The sequence below is a fragment of the Anser brachyrhynchus genome (assembly GCF_964034855.1).
Source record: "Anser brachyrhynchus genome assembly, chromosome: 26".
NCBI lineage: Eukaryota > Metazoa > Chordata > Aves > Anseriformes > Anatidae > Anser > Anser brachyrhynchus.
Window position 1 is genome coordinate 1,090,056 of NC_137719.1, and position 20,707 is coordinate 1,110,762.

At 50.0% G+C, this 20,707-nt stretch overlaps 4 protein-coding genes across 7 annotated transcripts in view; 2 read left to right on the top strand and 2 right to left on the bottom strand.

Moving 5' to 3' along the window:
* Positions 1-2,601: 2,601 nt before the first annotated feature.
* Positions 2,602-3,748, top strand: BOLA3 (bolA family member 3). Its single transcript, XM_080568338.1, has 4 exons — positions 2,602-2,731; positions 2,833-2,956; positions 3,142-3,230; positions 3,588-3,748. Exons 1-4 carry the CDS (start codon positions 2,696-2,698, stop codon positions 3,651-3,653), a joined length of 315 nt encoding a protein of 104 aa, XP_080424464.1. The 5' UTR covers positions 2,602-2,695; the 3' UTR covers positions 3,654-3,748.
* A 185-nt stretch (positions 3,749-3,933) lies between these two features.
* On the bottom strand, positions 3,934-9,549 carry MOB1A (MOB kinase activator 1A). The gene is made up of 6 exons (XM_080568337.1): positions 9,410-9,549; positions 7,860-8,026; positions 6,933-7,026; positions 5,629-5,762; positions 5,340-5,503; positions 3,934-4,741 (listed from the first exon to the last, which is right to left on the bottom strand). The coding sequence occupies exons 1-6, from the start codon at positions 9,421-9,423 to the stop codon at positions 4,664-4,666; spliced, it is 651 nt and encodes a 216-aa protein (XP_080424463.1). The 5' UTR covers positions 9,424-9,549; the 3' UTR covers positions 3,934-4,663.
* A 9-nt stretch (positions 9,550-9,558) lies between these two features.
* MTHFD2 (methylenetetrahydrofolate dehydrogenase (NADP+ dependent) 2, methenyltetrahydrofolate cyclohydrolase) lies at positions 9,559-18,053 on the top strand. Its single transcript, XM_080568317.1, has 8 exons — positions 9,559-9,690; positions 11,535-11,719; positions 12,591-12,713; positions 13,198-13,350; positions 13,430-13,537; positions 13,919-14,011; positions 15,026-15,151; positions 15,993-18,053. Exons 1-8 carry the CDS (start codon positions 9,602-9,604, stop codon positions 16,130-16,132), a joined length of 1,017 nt encoding a protein of 338 aa, XP_080424443.1. The 5' UTR covers positions 9,559-9,601; the 3' UTR covers positions 16,133-18,053.
* Positions 16,615-20,707, bottom strand: part of SLC4A5 (solute carrier family 4 member 5) — a 31,156-nt gene continuing 27,063 nt past the window's right edge. For 3 of the 4 annotated variants that reach the window (XM_080568301.1, XM_080568303.1, XM_080568304.1), the window contains one exon: positions 16,615-19,954. In XM_080568301.1, coding sequence (XP_080424427.1) covers positions 19,789-19,954 — 166 coding nt within the window. In that variant the 3' untranslated portion in view covers positions 16,615-19,788. The remainder of the gene's footprint in view (positions 19,955-20,707) is intronic. The other variant, XM_080568302.1, reaches the window with a different exon arrangement.

The window sequence follows — 20,707 nt, forward strand, 5'->3', positions numbered from 1 at the left end:
CCACAGTACGTGGATGTGGTGCTCAGGCACTGTGCTCAGCCATGCACCAGGGACATGGTGCTCAGCCAGGGTGCGTGAACATGGTGCTTGGTCATGGTGCTCGGGTTTGACTCTCGGACACGGTGTGTGGACTTGGTGCTCAGGCAGGATGCATGGACTTGGTGCTCAGCCACGATACGTGACCATGGTGCTTGACTGTGGTGCTCAGTCAGGGTGTGTGAACGTGGTGCTTCACTGTGGTCTGTGGGCTTGGTGCTCAGGCATGGTGCGCGGACTTGGTGCTCAGCCAGGGTGTGTGAACATGGTGCTTAGCCACAGTGCCCAGCTGCAGCGCTCAGACATTGTGCGTGGACTTGGTGCTCGGTCAGGGTGTGTGAACATGGTGCTCAGCCACGGTGCCCAGCTGCAGCGCTCAGACATTGTGCGTGGACTTGGTGCTCGGTCAGGGTGTGGGAACATGGTGCTCAGCCACGGTGCTTAGCTGTATGTTCAGATATGGTATATGGGCACAGTGTTCAGACAGGGTGCACAGCCTGGTCTATGGGTGTGTTGTGTGCACACAGGGCACGGGCGTAGTGCTCAGACAGTGCTCGGGCACAGGGCATGGCCATGGTGCTCAGGCACTGGTCACAGTGCTCAGGCATGGTCCACAGACACGGTGCTTGAACGGGATGCATCGATGTTGTAAACATGGTGCTTGGGCACAGCGTGTAGACATGGTGCTCAGGAACAGTTGCTCAGGCACAGCACTTGCCTGTAGTTAGCTGACTCAGTGCTTGAACATGGTGCTCGGGCATTATGGACATGGTGCTTGGGCATGGTGCTTAGACTTGTTGTTTGCCCACCATGCATGTACATGGTGCTCAGGCACGATGCTCAGGCACAGTGCTTGGACGTGGTGCTTGCCCACTGAGCACAGACATGGTGCTTGGTCCTGGCACACAGACACAGTGCTCGGGCACAGTGCTTGAACGTGGTGCTTGCACCTGGTGCACATCCACAGTACAAACGTATGGCGCTTGGTCACGTCATATGTGCGCTGTGCATGGGCCCTGCACAACACTGGATGAGGGCATACCCTGGCACAGTACCCTGACACAGTGCCCAGCACCTCCCCATCCCTTGCAGCTCATTTCCCTCCCTGAAACAACAGGCGTTTGCTTACGGGGGAGCCATGGCAAGGGAACAGCTGGGCTTCACACTTTCCCATCTCTTTATTTTCCCTTTTTTCCCTTTGCATTTTGTTGGGTTTCATTGGTGCTACTTTTTTCCTTTGGGTTCCTGTGAGTGGGGGGGGGCAGCAGCTCCCCCACGCCCCAAAACCAAGGCAAATACCTCAACCCCACACACACCCCGCAGCGCCATGGCAGCGAAGGCAAGTGAAACTGGGGCAAATCTTTCCAAAATCAGGGATCCTTTTGCAGCGGTGTTTGTTCCTTTTTTTTTTTTTTTTTTCCTTTTGTTATACCTTTCCGCCCAGGCTTTTCCTCATTTTTGCATCCTTCAGGGATTACAAACTGCCGTAGTTTCAGCCTTGTTTTATCCTGGAAGCATTTTGGCGGTGGGTTTTGCACTGCAGCGCAGTGAATAGGTAATAAAAGGAAAAAAAAAAGCGCCATTTTCTTGGTTTCAGCACTCGGGATTTGATTGGAGGTGTTTTTTTTGTTTGTTTGCTTTGTTTTTGTTTTGTTTGTTCTTTTTTTTTTTTTTGACATTTTGTTTGGGTTTTGGAGAGCTGATGAGGGAGGTGGGACGGTGGCAGGCAGGGGGGTGGGGGGGGCACCGCGCAAAGTCCTTGTGGCTCCCAAGGACTCACACTTGAAGATTTCTTGGTCGGCTCGGGACTGTGGTTACTTGAAATGAAGTTTTTCCGGGGCGGATCGAGGAACGGTAGATTTTCCCATGTCTCAAGGCAATAGGATTAATGTGTATTAAACTGTAGATACTTCTAGGACAGTAAATTTATGCTGATAATTTTATTTTGTATAATTTTCCCTCTTTCCCTTTTTTTTTGTGTGTGGTTTTTGTTTGTTTTGTTTCTTAATGCCCTATTTTTTCCCCTCACCTCCAGTGTTTTGGTAAATTTATTTTTAGGATGCCTAAGAATTCCACGTATGGATCCTTCCCCTCCTTTCCCTTTCTTTTTTTTTTTTTTTTTAATTTGTATTTTATTCTAAGTTACACGCAGCTGACCAGGCTGCGAGATGTATTATTCCTGATATCTTTAAAATATTGTGGGTGTTTTAATAAATTTTATATTTATTTTTTGCACTCAAACTTGGCCGTTCTGTTTGTCTCTGCCTGGCGGTGAGGTGGGGATGAGGAGAGGCCCTGGGGGGGGGGGGGGGCTGTGTGTGTCGCTGGGGGGGGACGACAAGATGGGGTCGTGGCTGTGGGGAGCGGGGGGGGGGGGGGGGGGGCTGTGCCTCGGTGGGGTTTGACGCCCGCTTCGGTGGGGGTGGGAAGGTCGGGGCTGGGTCTGGGGGGGGTGAGTGGCTGTTCAAGCAGGGCACGGGAAAGGCCTGCGGGGGGGGGGGGGGGGGGGGGGGGGCAGGACGGGTCCGGGGCTGCCGCCAGGCCGCGGCCCCGCCGGGGTCCTCCGGGCCGGCAGGGGGCGAAAGGAGGCGGCAGAGGCGCGGCGCGGCCTTGTGCCGAGCCCTCCCCCGCCCGGCCCCGAGGCCGCCACGGGCCCAAGATGGCCGCCGCGGCGGGGCTGCGGCTCCGCGGCCCGGTAAGTGCCGCGGCCGGCCCGGGCCGTGCGGCGGGGGAGCGGCGCTGCCGGCCCCGCGGAGCGGTGTCACAGCGCCCTTGTTTTGCGCCCCCCCGCCCCAGCTCGTTCTGCGGTGCGGCCCCTGGCGAAGCTTCACCTCCCGGACGGACGGCGAGGCCCGAGTGAGCCGCGTCCTGCGGGAGAAGTTCCCCCGCGCCTCCGCCATCAGGGTGGTGGACATCTCCGGTAAACCGCAAGCTCCCCCTAACCTCCCCGCCCCGCCCCCCCGCACCGTGCCGTGCGCTCCGCCACGGCGGGGCTGAGCCCGGCCCGGCCCGCGGCGGCTGCCGGGGGGGGGGGAGGTTCCTGGGCGGGCGGGCGGCGGCAGCGCTCTGCCGGGGGCCGCACCGCGGGGCTGCGCTTCCTTGCAGGAGGCTGCGGTGCCATGTACGAGGTCCACATCGAGTCGGAGGAGTTCAGGGAGAAGCGGCCGGTGCAGCAGCACCAGATGGTTAACCAGGTGAGGGCTGCGGCGGCCGGTGCGAGGCGCCTGAGATGCGCACCCGCACGCAGCCAGGCATTGGCACGCTCCTGCGGCACCACGGCCGCACGGCGTGGGCATGCAGCATTTGGCCCTCGTGCTCTGTCACTGCTTGGTTTTGCATCTTGCTTGCATGGGTATGCTGCAGCGCTGCACGCAGTCTGCTTGCGTGCATGGCCCTTGCAGTTGACACAGCAGACGCTGCATTTGCACTTGAGCGCTGCATGCATACAGCACTTAATTAGGAGCTCCACTTTAGCACTTAATACTTGGTGCTTTAAAGCCACCCGCTTTCACATTGCAGTGGGACTTAGTATTTGTGTTTGTCTCTTACAGGCACTGAGTGAAGAGATCAAGAGCATGCATGGACTGCGCATCTTCACCTCCACCCCCAAGCCCTGATGCTGGGCTGAGCTCTGTGGTGGGAAGGGGGGAATGGGAGGGGACTTGTGCAGCTGCCGGGAATGACCCGGTCAATAAAGATGCTGGAGGCTGTGTGTGTGACGAGGCTCTGGACCAGCCAGAACTGGGGGGCAGAAGCAGGATGCTGCTGCAGCCACCAGCCGGGGGACTCCCTGCAAGGGAAAACATGCCTTAGGGTTGTTTGTTTTCAACTGGAACACCTGGGGGGGGCTGTGAGGACACCAGTGCATAGAGCAAGAAGGTACAAGGACAAGACATCCATTAAAAAAGAGAGCAGGAAGAAGAAACTTTATTGCCTTGCCACACATGGTCCCTGCCATTCCCTCTGTGTTGTGTTGTTCCCCCCCCCCAGCTGGGGACAGAAAAGCTGCTCTGCACAGCAAGGGGACAGGCTCCCCTTGACAGGCACTTTTTTCCTCCTCCCCCCAATGCTGCCATGAGGGGAGCTTAAGGCTCTTGGCCAAAGTGCATCTAAATCCAAAAAAAGCACTTCCAAAAATAAGCTGTTCCACTGCTGCTCTTCCCCAAGGGAAGCACGTGCTGGATACAGCCCCAGGCTGGCTGCTTGTAGGCCAGGTTCTGTATCCATGGGATCCAGAGTGAAACTGCTCCAGCACTGAAAACAGCAGTGTGGCACTCTGGAACTTCACCCATGCCTGTGGGAAACAAAGCAACCTGCTACAAGCTCTGTGTTAGAGTCCCAGACTGCAATTCTTGCCAGACTTGAGTACATAGCTTAGAAAAAAACGTACGAAGTAGCGCTAGTCACCACAGCTCAGCCACCAGTTATAAAACAATGCAGGCTGCCACTGTGCAGTACAAGCACTGTTTTGCCAAAGGCCTGCAAGACTGAGTGAGGCGATGCCAGCCAGCACATCATCCAGCTTCTCGAGGCTTGCACTGCTGAAGGTGAAAGGGAGAACGGCTGGTGTACAAAGCAGAAAGGAACAGCCACAACCAGAAGCTGAATGGGTTCTCCTGGGGGAAGTTTATCTGTCTTTGGAGCCCAGCTTCTCAATCAGTTCCTGCAGTGGAGCCAACTCCCGCCTGTCGATCAAGTTAAATTCCTGGCAGGAAAAAGCATCACAAGAACTAAACACACTGCTGAAAGAGCCACTAGAAAACACAGGGCTCCAGGTGCAGCCAGCACACATGCCCTGGGAACCAGCTGCATAAATGCGTGCTGGCATAAATTCCCATGCAGACATTACTGCAGCCATCTCTCCCATTTCTCTGCGGAGAGATTCAAGCGTTTTTGGCAAACCATGTTGCATTGCTGAGGCTGCTCAGCACAATGAGTCACCCGCAGTTACAGGCTGTTAAAAAATGGGCAACGTGAAAAAGGTGCTGCTGCTACCTCAGAGTCAGTTACTGAGCTACAAAACCCCAAGTTCTCTTTGAAGTCCGGTCCCTTTTTTGAGCTTAAAATTAGAAAGGGAAATGGAAGCCTTTATAGCCATCTTGCACAAAAATCAAAACAAACCCCAGATGGCGCTGCTGTATGGCTCACATGGTAAAGAGGGTGAGAGCTGAGCTGTGTTCCATCACAACACTGTTGTAGACCTTCAAAGAGCAAGTAGGCTCTTAAAATCCAACTCCCTTTAAAAGCAATCAGGGAACAAGAAACCCTGGTGGAGGCAGGTGACCAGCTGTTCTGTAACTCACCTGCACAAAGAAGATAAAGTGCTTGAAGGAGGTGTTGAGGTGGGCCTCCTCCTGCAGCCGCATGACAGAATCAAAGTGCTGGTGGTAAATGTGGGCATACACGCGGAATAGCCGTTTCAGGATGGTCTTGGCCACCGACATGAAGTTCTTGGGAAAAGGGACGCCTGAAAACCACCAATATGCAGGGATAAGTTTCAGTTTGGTAAGAAGCAAAAAGAGACCTTCCGGTGGCACTGTGGCTCAGTCCTATATACAAGGCACCGTTGCATCATGCAACAGTTGCAATTACCAATCTTTGAAGGGAAGAGGGTTTCGTCATCCAGCTGGTCCTGAACCCATGTCATCAAGTAATCAATGTACTTTGGAGCTGAGCACTTAATCGGCTTCTTTATGTTGGTGCCGTCTGCCCAATGGTACTCGTATCTGTTGGGAGACCGAAAAAAAATATTCTTTGCTATACGAGTGAAAGAAATACATTTTCATTGCATTGTGGCTACTCTGGCAACAAGGCACTGCAGCTTCCTCCTTATCTTGGTAAGGTGTGCTCTGCAAAAGAAGCACTTTGTGCAGCGACCCTCACAACTGATGTTCAACTGGGAATCAACCTCTTCCAACATCAGCATTCCTTTAAATGGGGCATGTGATGGGGCCAAACCCCAGTGCCTGAGTTACTACATATAGAATCATATAGTTTTCAGACATCAATGGAGAATTCAGCACTCCCTTGGGGAGATGCCCACCAGCACGAGACAGCCAAGACCCCATCCTGAGGCCACATGTCAGCCAAAAGCTTTTAAAAGCCACCATCTCAAACTGATACGTGCTTATAAATCCACAGCTCCTCAGACGTGGGGCAGATTTCTGTCAGAACACTACGTAGCATGGAACTCTCCTTTCTCAGAGATCTTTTGCAAAATTGGACAGTGGGGAAAAAAACGTTTCAATTATCATGTCTCAACCACCACTAAGTGAAAATGAACACTGCACTTTAAACAGGAAGTCGTTACAGGAAACATCCCCAAATATAGAAACAGGAACTTGCAATCTAGATAATTCTGGTTAGAAAAGCAGGGCAGGACTTTACACAGCACCCTACAAATACTGCTCAACAGCCAGACTCCATGCTGCTGTCCCAAATAACAAGCCTCAACCAACCTTACCAACAAGATACGCTGCTGTTGCTTCAACTCAACAAAGTACTTAAGTTCAGAACCATCATGTATACTCTTCTTCAACCTTTCAATCTTCTTCAGTCACTTTCACTCAGAAAAAAACAAGCAATGACCTCTTGAAGCGCTTGCTCTGAGACAACAGATTAAGAGATGACTCGAACAGAAAGATCTGCCACTTCAAAGTTAGATCTCTTATTTTCCTTAAAACAAATCTGCTGCTGATACCAAGCGGCTTCCATAATGGACCACATGGCTTCGCATGCAGGTGAGTGACTCTACAGGAGCATGATGCTGTGCCCCAACACCACCCAGACACATCTCATTCCTTTTTAGCTTTTCTCGACACGCTTGAGTGACCTGAACATCCATCCACTTCCCCAACACATAAATTGCAGCTGCAGGCTGCCATAAAACTTCTTACCTTGGTCCAGCAGACATGACTGGACAGCTGGCCTCTGTGCAAAACTCTGTGATGGTCCCATAGAGCATATTGATTTGGTTGAAGAAATCCACTGCTGTAAAGGAAAAAGTATCAAATTTATCCAAAATGCAAACAAAGCAGACTGCAGCACCAATTTGCTTCCATTCAGCTGACATTGCCTCTGAGGATCACCATCACAGGGGTGAACATACTGCAAAGCTCTCCACAAAAACACACACACCATCATGTGGCTGACTTCAAGACCCTTTGACCATCTAGGAACATGAATATCTCAGTCAGCTTTGATCCTTTTTTTTTTTTTTTTTTTAAATCTTCTGGCTACTGCCCCTGACTTATTTGTACAGCACGAAGCTGTACATAACCTCCTAACTTCCTGTAACTTTGAAATAACTGCTTTAGTTCCCAGCCACCTTTTTAAGAAAGAAAATACAACTCCTAAGTTACCAACACAAACCTGGAAAATATGGTTGAAGAATATAGTTCCATTTTTTACCCAAGCTGTTTACTGTCACAGTTTTTGCAGCCAACAGCACTAACTACTGGTTTTATCATTCCAAAATCAAGGCTTACTCCTAATTCTAAAAATAACCTTTCACAAACCTAATCATCTTTACAAGTTGGAACTTGAAGAAAATGCACCCCAAAACCACAATAGCATGGATTTGTTTCTTGCTTTTTGCTTGCTTCCAGAGCACAACAGCCCTTTGACTCTTGACTTACTTTCCTTTTATCCCTACCTAGTTAAACAGAACCTGGCCAGGATGTGAACTTCATTTGGGATTTTTTTTTTTATTATTATTTTGTTTGTTTATTTGTTTTCTTTTCTTTTAAGGATGAAATCCAGAGATTCATATTCTTCCCACTCCACCTCCACACATGGATGGATTGCTTTTTCATAGGACTTACTGTTAACTGCGATCCACTCATTAAGGTCCTCTCCCTCTGGCAGCATAACTGCTTGCCTAAGGTTACCACTCCCCAGGGTGGCTTCTGCATGTTTCAGGAGTTCATACTGATGGGAGCCTTCAGGAATATTCTTCTTGGGTTTGAATGTTTTTGAAGATCGACTCCCACTGACAAAAGAGAAACATTTCTAGTTAATCTGTCAGCTGCAATCTCTTCTAAGAAATATTTCCCTCCTGCTACAGCTGAATTACTCCTTGCCATTTGGCACTTTTAGCTGTGGTAACACCAGCCGTTTACCCCTCCCATCCCCCTACCAGGGTGAACGTATCATATGCTCAGGCCAAAGTGTTTCCGACAGCCGTGTGCACACTTCCCTTTTTCACATCGCAATAAACACTTGGTGCAAAGGCCTAAAGACTGAACAGCGACAGTTGCATTCAGAGTGGCCCACAAACCAGGAAACAAAACCACCAGCTGACTGGGTCAAGTCTGACAGGGCAATGACAAGACACTCAGACACACTGTAGAAACAATCTGCTCAAAATAGCAATTTAACAGACTCCAGCCCTAAAACACAAATTACCATAGCAGTTGCAATTGTCTCTTGTTGTGTTCTACAACAGCTGTGCCGCTGCACAACTCCACGCCCCTACAACAATGCCGAAGCTGCTCTCTGCAGGGTGCTCAGAGGGACACAGGTCACTGAACTCAGTACTGGCTTTAAGCCCACGCACAAAAGCCAATACTGCCAAGAGCTGAAGGAATTTCAATGCCTCTGAACCACAACATTTAACTTTCAGAGTGTGCAGAGCCCACAGTGTCCTGCTCTCAGCTTTTGCCAACTCTGCTTCTGATTTAGGGTGGCGCAAGCCGAAGCATCGAGGAGGGTACATATGCTTCATCGCTGGTCCGCTGCCTCCCCTAGTCGTACACAACCAGACGTGCTTGGCTTGCGCACGCTTCACACCAGCTTCCTGGTGCAGCATTACTGCACGGCCTGAGGTCTTCACACACTGCTTCCGTGCGACGTTCTGAGCGGAAATAAGAGACCCTTCAACCCAGCTCACTCTTCAGCCAAACCACTGCCTCCTGTTACACCACAGGCGGAATACGCAGGCCCAGCACATTGCTGACCGCAGACAGAGAGCCCCCAAACACAGACCTCGCACACCACCGACCCCAGAAAGAAGGCACCCAGCCCCTCCCCGCACCACAGCCTGCCACCGACCCTTCTGCCACGCTTCCCACGCTTTAAGAGCTAAAATCTTTCCGAGCATTCACATCACACGGGTATGCCGCAGCCCGCCCCTAGAGCTGGTTACCGATACTTCTTCGCACCGAAGAGAGCCACAAGTCCGAAAGCCATCTCCCCCCCGAGGCTCCCCCCCCGCAACCACCGCTGCGCTCCCCCACCCCGCAGCCTCCCCCGGCCCCTCACGAGCCCCCGCCGCCCACCCTGCCTCCAGCAGCCTTCCCGTGCCAGCTCCCCGCCTCCCCTCACGACCCGCCCCGCGGCTCCTCCTCGGAGCCCCCCGCGGCCGGGCGCTCACAAGAGGAAGCTCATGGCGAGCGGCGCCGCTTCCCCTCAGGCCGCTCGGCGCCGCTCCCGCCGCGGCCGTGCCCCTCAAGCTCTCGCGAGACCCAGCCCGGGCCGCGGCCTCGAGCGGGGGCGGGCCCTCGGCGCGCTATAAAGGGGGCGGGCGGGGGAGCCGCGGCGCCTCTCCTCAGGTGTCGCCGCCGCCATGGCCCCGGCGCTGTGCCCGCTCCGTGCCCTCGGCCGGGTCGCGCTGCGCCCCCCCTGCGGCCGCCGCCTGCACCTCAGCGCGCACAGGTAGGGCCCGGCCGCGGGGGGCCGCGGCGTGGGCGCTGCCGGGGGTGAGTGAGGCGAGTCCCCAGCGGCCGTGCCGGGCGCTGCAGGCTGATGAAATCCCGCTGCCGCCTTGCGTGGAGGGTCTGCGGCGGCGGTTCTGCCCCCGGGGGGGGCTGGGGGCTCGGCGCCTGTCCGAGAGGTTCGGCTGGGGTGCTGGCTGTTGGGGTGAGGTGCCGAGTGGTTAACGTACCAAGAGAGCCCCGTGCTTGCACGGGTCCTAGCCTAGGAAAGAAGGGAGCGCTGCACGCCATCCCCGGTGGGGATGTGAGGCTTTGCTATGCCCCTGCTCCGCGTTGCTCCGGGCCTGGAGCAGCTCCGCTGGGGGCTCCCCTTTGCTGCAGCCGTGCCTGGAGCACGGAGACCCCTCAGGAAGCAGCGCCGGGCTCGTGGGACTCGGGTGGGAGGAGGTGTGCACGTCAGGTAGCTGGGGCTGCTCGGTTCTTGAGAAGGGAGCTGCAGCCTTGTTCCTGTTGGGATGTGTGACATGGGAGGGTGAAAGCCATCAGGCTCTCTTCTAAGGGGTGGCTGTCTCCTGGATTTCCGTGGCAAGCTGGTGGTGGTGTGTTTTGCTTGCTGGTTGCCTCTGAAATGGGCAGGTCCTGGCTGTGGGCGATGCCTGTGCAGTGACACTGGGGAGCAGCTCCCTCTGCGCCGTGTGAGGGGCCTGACGGAGGAGCCGAGTACTTGGGTAAATATTTGGGTACGCGAGTGAAGAGCACATCGCGAGGCCTTGCAGGAGGGGGTTCCAGCGAAGTCTAAAAGTGAATCTTGGGCAGGTTAATCCCTCACAGAGGGACTAGTGAGTGAGAGTCGCATTCTAATGTGAGTGATAGCCATAACCTGAAAGAAAAAAAAAACAAATGTGAGCAGTGTGCACAGCCTGTGCTGATTGGGGCTGGCAGCTGTGGCCTTGTTAGCTGTAATCCGTGCCAGCCTTTCTATATGCTGCAGGGTATCCAATTGCCTGGAATGCATTTGACAGAGACTCTATATTCTTCTTACCAATTTAGACCCGAGAAGTACGTGAGGACCTGTTCTGACATGGTTCAAGTGGACAAATATCCCCTCAACTCCAGCTAAGCACTGCAGTCTTCTGAAGGGGCTGGAATTGAGTATCCAGCCCAGCTCTCACAACCTAGAGTTGACTGAAGTGGTGGCAGCAATTAGTTGAGCAGGGGAGGACACGTGCCAGGTGCATGCTAGGTAGACTGGCGGTATTCCTGAGAAATCTATGGGTGACTGGGCTCTCCAAGAACTGCACTCAGTGCAGCAGTGTGACACCATTCTTTGCTTGTCAGACATGCCAGAATTGCTTGGTATCTTTTGTAGTGGAAATTCCACTTCAGTGGAACAAGTTCTGCCTCATGTAAGTCATTTGTAGTGAAGCTGTCATGCCTTTTAAAGGGAAGGGTGGCTGACTTTTCAAAAGGTGAGGCTGGTCATATAGCTCATGCTTCAAGCTAAAATATGAACAATACATGTGGACTTCTAGCTTTACAGAGAAGCAGAGTGTATAGTTTCTTAGGCTTCACAAAAAAAACAAACTGTCCCTCCAGTAGTTTTGCTTGTTAATGGTAGCTTTGGGCAGCAGAGCTGGAAACTTAAGACTGAAATATGCTGCTTAACACAATTTGCAGGGGGAAAAAAAAAGGTTTGTAATAAAGGCTTGTACTCAGCTCAGATGAAAGAGACAGTTCTGTCCTGCTTTGTGGTTAGCACCTGTTTCTTGTGCTAATGTTGCACAAAGCTTGGATTTGATGTTCGTAACAATGCTGACTGTTTTGGTAACACTTTTTCCACTGCAGAGATGATGCAGTTGTGATTTCTGGAAGGAAGCTGGCCCGACAGATCAGACAGGAAGCCCGTCATGAGGTTGAACAGTGGGTAGCAGCTGGAAACAAGAGACCTCACCTCAGCGTTGTTCTAGTTGGTGAAAATCCTGCAAGTCACTCTTATGTATTGAACAAAACCAAAGCAGCCGCTGATGTTGGTAAGTCTTGCACTCTGCTCTGAAACTGGAGCAAAGTGACTGCCTCCTGTTTTGTTGGCTGGGGGGAGTCCTCTATGCTGGAAACTGTGGAAGATCTTAGGATGCATCCACCTGGCTGCTTTTCACCTCAGCTGCATTGCTGTCCAGGCTTATGGCAGAACTTGCTGTGAGTGCTTTGGCTGTGTTCATAGTAGTGCTGGGATGTAGTTAATAGGCATAGTTTGAATGTGTTATGCCACTTGAATCCTCTAGGGCAACATCAAGCTCTGCAGTTTGGATTTGCAGTCTTTGCAGGCCTGTGTAAAACACTGGCAAGGCTTTGATTTGCCTTTTTAAACTAACTATCCAAGCTGCAATCACATTCAGCAGAGTCTTGCAAGCCAAGGTCCTACTTGGTGTTCAGCCAAAGATTTCCTGAGTGGCCTTCTGGGGAAATGTGCTGAAGGTGGTCCAGGGCACACAGTGGTTTAATTTCTTACTGGGGTCTGTGCTGCTGAAGCCTTCTTTGGAACTGACATTTTAGGCTAACATGCCCTTCTGTGGTGAAGAGGGTCTGCAGGAGGTGCAGTTGCATGTTCATCATAACACATTTCCATTTAGTTTCTCCAAGCCCTCCATGCACTTGGAGGGCCTCTGGTTTCAGCAGACTTTCCCAGGAATGACTGCACAGACTAATGGTCCTTAATCATAACTTGCAAGACTTGTGAAGGTCTACAACCTGGAAAGTGTTCATTGTTGTATGAAGCATGCAATCCTTGGTGTATCCATATTGGATTTTGTGCAGAAATGAAACTAGACAGCTTAAATCAGCAGTTGCTTCCCACTGTTGTACATGCTGTTGTCTAACTCAGCACTCTCAATGACTGCACAGGAATCAGCAGTGAGACGATTCTCAAGCCAGCTTCTATTACTGAGGAAGAACTACTGGATTTGATCGGCAAACTAAATAATGATGCCAATGTGGATGGCCTGTTAGTGCAGCTTCCTTTACCCGGTGAGTAGCTAGATATCAGTCTGTTTCATTTTTATATAAATCTTTCTAAGAGTTTGTGCCAGAAGGAGGTATAGCTCAGGAGTTCTCTTGCCGCATGAAAAGTGGCATGCTGATGTAGCTTAAAGAAATTGATCTCACTACTTCATCATACTGCTGCCTGTATGAGTTGAGTTGATGGGGGTCATGGAAATCTATTCTTGTGTGAGGAGTATCAGTTTCCTGAGCCAGGAGCTTAAATTTGGTTGTGACACTGAGGCAGTCTAAAAATACCCTCTGCATTAGCGACACTGTAGTTCCCAAGTGGTTCCAGTCCCCTTCTGCTGGGAGCTCTTAGCCTTGAGCTCACTGGAGGCTTTGAATAACTTCAAGCTTACGGACTTTGAAGGGGTTGAGGGGCTAGTGCAGTGAGCCAGGCCTCTCATTGACTGCAAAATGCTTCTTTTTTTTGTTTGATCCCCAGTGCTAAAGCTTTTATCTTTTCCAGAACACATTGATGAGCGAAAGATTTGCAATGCTGTGACTCCAGACAAAGATGTTGATGGCTTTCATGTAATAAATGTGGGGCGCATGTGCCTTGACCAGTATTCCATGCTGCCAGCTACCCCATGGGGTGTGTGGGAGATCATTAAGAGAACTGGTAAGCTGCTGCAGTATTTGGCTGCTGTATGGCACAACTCCAGCTTGTATTTGTCTTAAGACTCTCATGTCTACTGCAGGCATCCCAACACTGGGGAAGAACGTGGTGGTGGCTGGCCGGTCAAAGAATGTGGGAATGCCCATAGCCATGTTGCTGCACACAGATGGCAGGCATGAGCGCCCAGGAGGTAGGAGCTTGCTGGTCTTGGAGCCTGTGCACCAGGCAGTTGTGGGAAAAAGCCCTTTGCCTGTACCACAGTCCTTGTTAGGCTTTTAAGCAGGTCCTAGGCCTGCCTCAGGGACCGTGACATCACATGGGCTGTGGTTGAGGCTGGGGAGTTAACTCTGCACATGGGCAGCCTTGTAACACTTCAGAGCCTTCTTCAGTTAGTCCTTGTCCTTTTCCATGCAAGATCTCTCCCTCTGACTTTATAGGCTACTCCCAGTGGTTTGTCCTCAGGCTCCTGTATTTCTGCTACCTTCACAGGTGTCCTTGAAGGTGAAGAGTTAGAAGTTGACAGGTTTAGGTACACTTACCAGTAAAAGGCTTTGTGTAACCCCTTTTGCAGGTGATGCCACAGTAACAATATCACACCGCTACACTCCAAAGGAGCAGCTGAAGCAACACACAATCCGTGCAGACATTGTGGTAGCAGCAGCAGGTAAGACTGAACTCTCAGTACAGGTGAGATGCACAGAGGATGCTGCACTGCAGCTTGTGTGGTGTTTCTGATGGGAATCTTTCCTTGCAGGAGACAGTTCTGTTGGTATGATATGTTCCAGGGCCTCCCTATCTGAGGCATCTCTGGCAGCACAGGGATAATCTGGTATTCTTATGGCTGCTGGCAGCTGCTGTAGGCAAGGGCTGGCTGTTTGAGCCAGCCAGTATATCCTGTGATTAAGCCTAGGAGAGTCTAGCAGAGCTGTTTGTGGCCCTTCGAAATGCAAAATAACATCTGGCAGGAGGGCTTGGTGTGCCAGCAAGCACTTGATCAGACCTAAAGAACAGCTACAAGTAGATGTACTCTTCTCCAGGTTGAAGGTGGGGTCTTGAGCTATCCCCTTGGCATGGGGGTAGCTCATCAACAGAAAAGTTGATTTGGGGTGTTGATGCTTGGCAGCTGAAGCTTGCTGTAAGCTTGTGGGAGAGGAGAGAAATGTGGGTTAGAAATTGGGTATGAAGAGACATAAGGTACTGGAAGGATTCGAACTGGTGTTTGAAGGTAGTGTTGCATAAAAGCAGAAATGCTGCTGGCAGAAAGGAAGGCGTGTTCATAGTCAAAGGTGGTCAGTAAACCAGAGAGAGAGTCACATGAAAGAGTTAAGTCTAAGTGGAAGGTAGGATGAGTTCCTCAGCTGATGCAGTATGTGGTAGAACCAGACAAACGCCCCACCCTGAAAGGGGTGTTCCAGGTTGTTTGCCAGACTTTTTTCTCGGGGATGGATTCTAGTTGTTTATACTGAGACTATAAGTAAACAAATCCTTGATTTCTGGGTGAGATGAACCTCTCAAGGAGTGGCACTGGATTTTGCAACTGTGGCTAGATTTGTATTTGTGAGGCAGGAAGGCCTGGGTGGGTCAAAACTTATGGGGCTGGATGGTGTGAAGATGAGGGTGAGGGGGAAGAAGGGACTGTTTAGCACCACTATAAGCATGTGGTTCTGTTCTCTTACAGGCATTCCCAACCTGATCACAGCTGATATGATCAAAGAAGGAGCTGCAGTTATTGATGTGGGGATAACTAGAGTGCAGGATCCCATCACTGCCAAATCAAGGCTGGTTGGGGATGTGGATTTTGAAGGTATAAAAGACTATGGCATCTGGTACTTTGAGCATTAAACTTATGCTTAAACTCATCATTAAACTTCTTAGCATGCTGAGAAGGGGTGAGAAAGTCCTGGTTCATGTAGTGGAGCAGATGCTGACCCATCCTGAAGCTCTCTTGCTTGTGCATTCAGTGTACAAGGGAAGAGCTTTCCTGTAATATGGCATAGGAACACTGTATATTGCAATGTAGAAGAGATTCATCCTGGACCTGTTGTTCTGCTTTGTCTCTACTCAAATTTATAGTCCATGCTCCTGCTTTTAAATTTTGTCTTATGAAAACACATGGAACTTACCTTTTGGCTTGCTATTTACTGGCCTTGCTCACCACTTAGCTGCAACAGTGCCCAGGCAGGCTGTTCTGATGAGCTCCACATCTCCATCTCCATATACCTTGCAAAAGGTACTAGAAAGTCCTTTTGGAAGAGAGGGCAAATACTCAGACTATTACTTTATTGGAGAGCTTTGCAACTTTGCAAGAGCGTGCATCAGGCCCATCCATATCTGGTTTCAGATTTGATTTCTGTTGCATAAATCTAGCTATTAGACCTTTCTTTTTTTCCCCAGCCTAGGCTAGAAGGTAAGTTTGCTTAATAGTGGAGATGGTCAGGCTATGGTGTGCTTTATGTTGCCTTGGATAATGAGGAAGAGAGGGGAGGGATGGGATAACTAACGTGAGACTAATATTCCTTAGCTGGCAGTCTTGGAGGAATTTCAACAATATTAGATTGATTATGGCTTCTTACCAAGCTGGCTGACTAGTATGTCTTACTGCTCTTGACCTTTATGCTAAACTGTAATTCCTCCCCATTCTGCAGGGGTGAAGAAGAAAGCTAGTTACATCACTCCAGTCCCTGGAGGAGTTGGGCCCATGACAGTTGCCATGCTGATGAAGAACACCATCATTGCTGCCAAGAAGCTGTTGAAACCCAAATCACTGGAAGCCTTAACTGTTTAACATAGGACTGTTTTTAGCACTGAAAACAACATTCCAAAATGACTCCCAGACAGGCCGATAGAAAATGCAATATTTTTATTTATTGTACAGAAGTGGTATTTCCTATTCTGAGGTCATAGATATTTATTTGAAGCTGAAGCATATGTGCATTGCTTATACCAAGGCATAAGCATCTACACTCCTGGCCTCTTCATTCAGCACGTAAAATTTAGCAGAGCTGCTTTTTGAGCTAACACTCTTCTAAGAAGTCAGCCCTGCAGCTTACACTGTTCTTGCAGGGACAGAGCAGCAGTTGGGATGTTGGGTGTGCAGTTCTCCAGGGAGCTTGGTGCAATATTAGCAATCCTGGAGGAAATGGAGTGGGGCTTCACAGTGCAGACTTAATGACTTCTGTGCTTCTGTTCTCACAAATGCCCAGACTGCTTGCATTTGACCTGCTCTGAAGTATTTTACTCAATGCTAGACATGTAGTTTGAGTTGAGCTCTTCTATAGAACCATCTACTTGAAAAAGCCACATCTGTTTTCAGCTTGGCTGGGGCCATAGACAGTGGTAGATCTCTTGTAACATATTGAGTGTGCAGCTAAGCTTTTTTTTTTTTGCTATTTGGATGGTGACTTTTTTAAACCCTTTTTCTCTAACCAAAGAAAAATGGGGGGGTGGGGGGGGTGGGGAGCGCTGTTGGTGACTGTACTGGGCCCACAGTAAGCTTCCTGGACTATAGTGTGAAAGGATTCCAGTGCTTGGTGAATAATCCAGGCTAACTCTGAATAAAGTACGGAAGGGGGGAACCCCACTTGTTTCCTAGAATTACTTCTTAGCAAGTTTTGTACTTCTCTGACAAATGAAAACACTTTACAGTGAGTTTCCCTTGTTCCCTCAGAGCAGGGCTGGGTCTGGCTTTCTCCGTGACTTTCTGAGTTGGACCAAGGCATAAGTGCTACATCCATAATTAATTTTGTTCATGCCTGAACAGAAACTATTCAGCTTTTAGACTCTAGTTGTAAACAAATCCATCAGCTGTTGCTGATGTTCATAGTGACAGTGTAAACATACAGTCCTCTGCTTTTTGCTTGCAAGCTCTAACCTTACTTTGGAAAATCTTGAGTGTAGTATTGTTCTGGGGCAGTGAGGTGGGTCTAGACTTCCTCTTCAGCATCTGGCCACATATCCTTGGTAAGACTGATCCTACCTTTCTGGGTGCTGGGAAACTTTTTTGTGAAGCTGAAGGTCTGTTGCCATGCTAGAGCCACCTGTTAAGTCATTGCAAACCACACATTTCCCCCATTCCCCTCCAGGGGAGAGCAATTACTGCTTATAACAATGCTAAACAAGGAACACCTGGAGAGGGAAGGTTCAATGACTGAGATTGCATCAGAAATACACTAAGAGCAGAGAATAATTTAAATGAGATTTATTGGATTGTATCACTGATAAATACAAAATGGCTAAAGAAGTGTGGTAATGGGTGGCAAATCTGTGACAATCCGGTATTTCCATATGCAAAAAATATAAACCATTTGTAAGACTTGCAAAAAGGAGAAATTTAGCTGAAACAAGCAGTGTTCTAGAGGGATCTAAGCTTAGGCTTCAGTTGTGCTCTATGAAACATGTGGAAAGGCTTTGTGGACTCTGGTAGGGGTGCTGTGTAGTAGGTGCTGATGTACTGGTTAAAGCAAATTTACTATCTGGAGTGATTGCAATCACAGGCCTATCTGTACCATGCTTTAGCTAGCACATGTGAGATTGGTACAAAACACTAAAAAGTATAGACAATGCATCCAAGCTGAAATAGTTCTTAGTGTTAACGTCAAGCTAAGTGGCGCTTGCTTAAGTAGTCACTGGAGTAATACTGTTTTATTAATCTCACCATGGTTCTTCATAAGGTATACTTGAACCAGAAAAATACTATAAACAGAAAACTGCATTCATGTCTTCGTTTGACGTGACTATTTACAAAGAACTGGGCTCTGTCCTGCATAAAGGTTCAGATCAGTTGCAATATTTAACCAGTGCCCCAGAAACCCCTCTGTGGCTGGCCTTAGCACAGAATTTCTATAAATACCAGGTAGGCTGTTTCTGCTTGGGAGATGAGGGGGAGCTTTTTGCTACCTTAAAACTGCGAGAAACATCCATCTACCGGAGAGAAAGTCAACAAACAAGACTAGTCTTTCTAAATCATAGCCTGCAGGCATGCTGGGAAGGAAAGCCATTTGAAAGCCTCATCGATGCCTCAGCATTGCTGGAAGAAAGTGAGAGCTGGGCAAGCCAAACTGCCTGGTGCCTGAGGTGGGTCCTGACCTGCTCCCTGGTGGGGAAGCAAGTGCAAAGTGTGTGGGGATACGTGGTGAGGGATGTGCTTGTTCTCCCATCAGTGCTTCAAGCTGCTTGCTGTTAAACCACCTGAGTATAATTACAATTGAGGAGCTCAAGGGGGTGCAAAGTCCCTTGTGCAGGGGCTGGATGGGCTCCTTCAGTGTGCCCATGGCAAAAACAAGGTGAGATAATACTCCAGTTCAGCTGGCTTCTGGTTGGATGCAGCTATTGCTCCAGCCCTGTTATCAGCCTAGGTTTCTGAACAGCACTGGGGGTCCTAGACTGGTTCTGGGAAAGCTGCACTTTGCTAGGGCTGTGGATGTGTGGATGGATAAGGCCATGCTTGCCTAACGGAAACTGTGTTGAATTCCCTGCAGAAACCATGACCCGCTGCCTGCAGCAGTAGTGCCTGACAGCCAGCAGAAATCATGCCCTGTTCCCTGCTCTGCTGTTGCTCTCAGGTGCTCACAGCCTGCCTGTTGTTACTTGCAAGAAGCAATGGCCTTTGGCCTCAAGGTCTCCTGGTCCAGAGCCTTCGCTCCTCCTGCCAGTGCCTCTTTGCAACCCTCACTAGCCTGCAATGCATCCCCCTCACCTTCTTATACATCTATGCTGGGGTGAGCACAGCTGAGTCCCCCTGGGGCAGGAGAATCCCACCTGCTGCAGCAGAGAGACCCTGATTGGGTTGCTGGGATGCTGCAGCATGGCTGTGCTGCAAGAGGGGACTCCCACTGCAAGGGGTCAGACTGCTTTTGTTTGCATCCTGCAAACTCAAAGCCTGAGGCTCCCCATAGGAAATGCACTACCCCCTTTGCCAAGCCAGATTTGGCAGGAGTTGCGCTGCGATTTCAGGGCAGGGGGAGCTGGGATGCATGCTCCCACTTCCTTCTCAGGCGTGCAAACCTCCTCCCCACCCCAAAATCCCCCTTGAAAGGTTTACCCCAGCACAGTCCCCTGCTCCATAGGCCACGCATGCAGCCAGCTGTTCCCTGACATCCATGGCCCTGACTGCCTTTGACTTCTCCATTCCAGCAGCATAGAACTGCTAAAACCCCTAGAACGGGCAAGTGGAGGCCAAATACACCAACTCCACATTTTTAGCCCCAGCAGTGGGGGGCTATTCTGCCACCAGTGCATTCTGCTACCAGCAGTGATGCATTCGCCCAGCAGAAAGGGAGGAAATTCAACAGCATTACACTAAACGCTACTGAAGCAATGGGCCTCTGGGGCCACCATCTCCTCAGGGTCACATAGAAAAATATGTCCAATTAGTTTTATATATATATATATATGAATATATAAATATATATATATAAAAATTAGAGGAAGCACTGCATGGAACTATAGTGTGGTCTCACTGCCCATGTCCCGAGGTGGCTTTTCGGTGTCGGTGTCCTCGTAGTCTGATTCCATCTCTATCTTCACCTGGGGCACAGCGCAAATCGGGTTTCGTGAGTAGTTAAATGCTGGAGACGATGGACACGAAATCTTCAGGTGAAGCGTAATACTGCAGAGGAAGAGGGGGGACATAGGGAGGTAAGCATTTGGCATGGGTACCTGATTAATGCCCCAGAAACCCCAGCAAAGGGCTCCAGATGCTGCTACTGCCATGAAAAAAAGTCATTAAAAAAATTATCAAATCATAGAATATCTCGAGTTGGAAGGGACCCACAAGGACCATCAAGTCCAACTTCTGGTTCCACAGAGGACCACATAAAATCCAACCACATTTCTGAGACAGTTGTCCAAACACTTCCTGAACTCTGGCAGGAGTGACCACTTCCCTGGGGAGCCAGTTCCAGTGCCCGACCACCCTCTCAGTGAAGAACCTTTACCTAATTTCCAGCCTGAACCTCCCCGCTGCAGCTCCATCCTGTTCCCTTGGTTCCTATCACTAGTTACTGATCTTTTGCAATTAGCATGTATAATCTGTAGGTAGAAAATTACATGAAGCTTTCAGAACTCATCTGTACATCTCATCCTAAAAATCTCTGCAGCTTTACCCAGTAGCATCTTATTGTCGTGAGTGCTCTCACACCAGGCTTGGAACACGTTAGCCGGTTCCCCCCGCCCCCGCCCAACCTGCTTTGAACAACATGATAGCCATGGCCTGCAAATGAAGGCAGCCAAAATACCATGGGATGCTGTGAAAATATGTTCAGATATTTCAAAACTGCCCAAAGACAATGGCAACTGGCTCAAGGTAGTGGCAAAAACGATTCCCAGTTGGGACCATTGACTGCCAAACCTAGAAATGTTT

Bases quoted from the DNA above. Each gene is read 5' to 3' on its own strand.
- BOLA3 (XM_080568338.1), top strand. From the start codon at position 2,696: ATGGCCGCCGCGGCGGGGCTGCGGCTCCGCGGCCCG. The intron at 2,957-3,141 runs GTAAACCGCAAG...GCTTCCTTGCAG, and splicing joins CAGGGTGGTGGACATCTCCG to GAGGCTGCGGTGCCATGTAC. The intron at 3,231-3,587 runs GTGAGGGCTGCG...TGTCTCTTACAG, and splicing joins AGCACCAGATGGTTAACCAG to GCACTGAGTGAAGAGATCAA.
- MOB1A (XM_080568337.1), bottom strand. The intron at 7,027-7,859 runs GTAAGTCCTATG...TTTCCTTTACAG, and splicing joins TGAGTGGATCGCAGTTAACA to CAGTGGATTTCTTCAACCAA. The intron at 5,504-5,628 runs GTAATTGCAACT...GGTGGTTTTCAG, and splicing joins CCTCTTCCCTTCAAAGATTG to GCGTCCCTTTTCCCAAGAAC.
- MTHFD2 (XM_080568317.1), top strand. From the start codon at position 9,602: ATGGCCCCGGCGCTGTGCCCGCTCCGTGCCCTCGGCCGGGTCGCGCTG. The intron at 9,691-11,534 runs GTAGGGCCCGGC...TTTCCACTGCAG, and splicing joins CTGCACCTCAGCGCGCACAG to AGATGATGCAGTTGTGATTT. The intron at 12,714-13,197 runs GTGAGTAGCTAG...TATCTTTTCCAG, and splicing joins AGTGCAGCTTCCTTTACCCG to AACACATTGATGAGCGAAAG.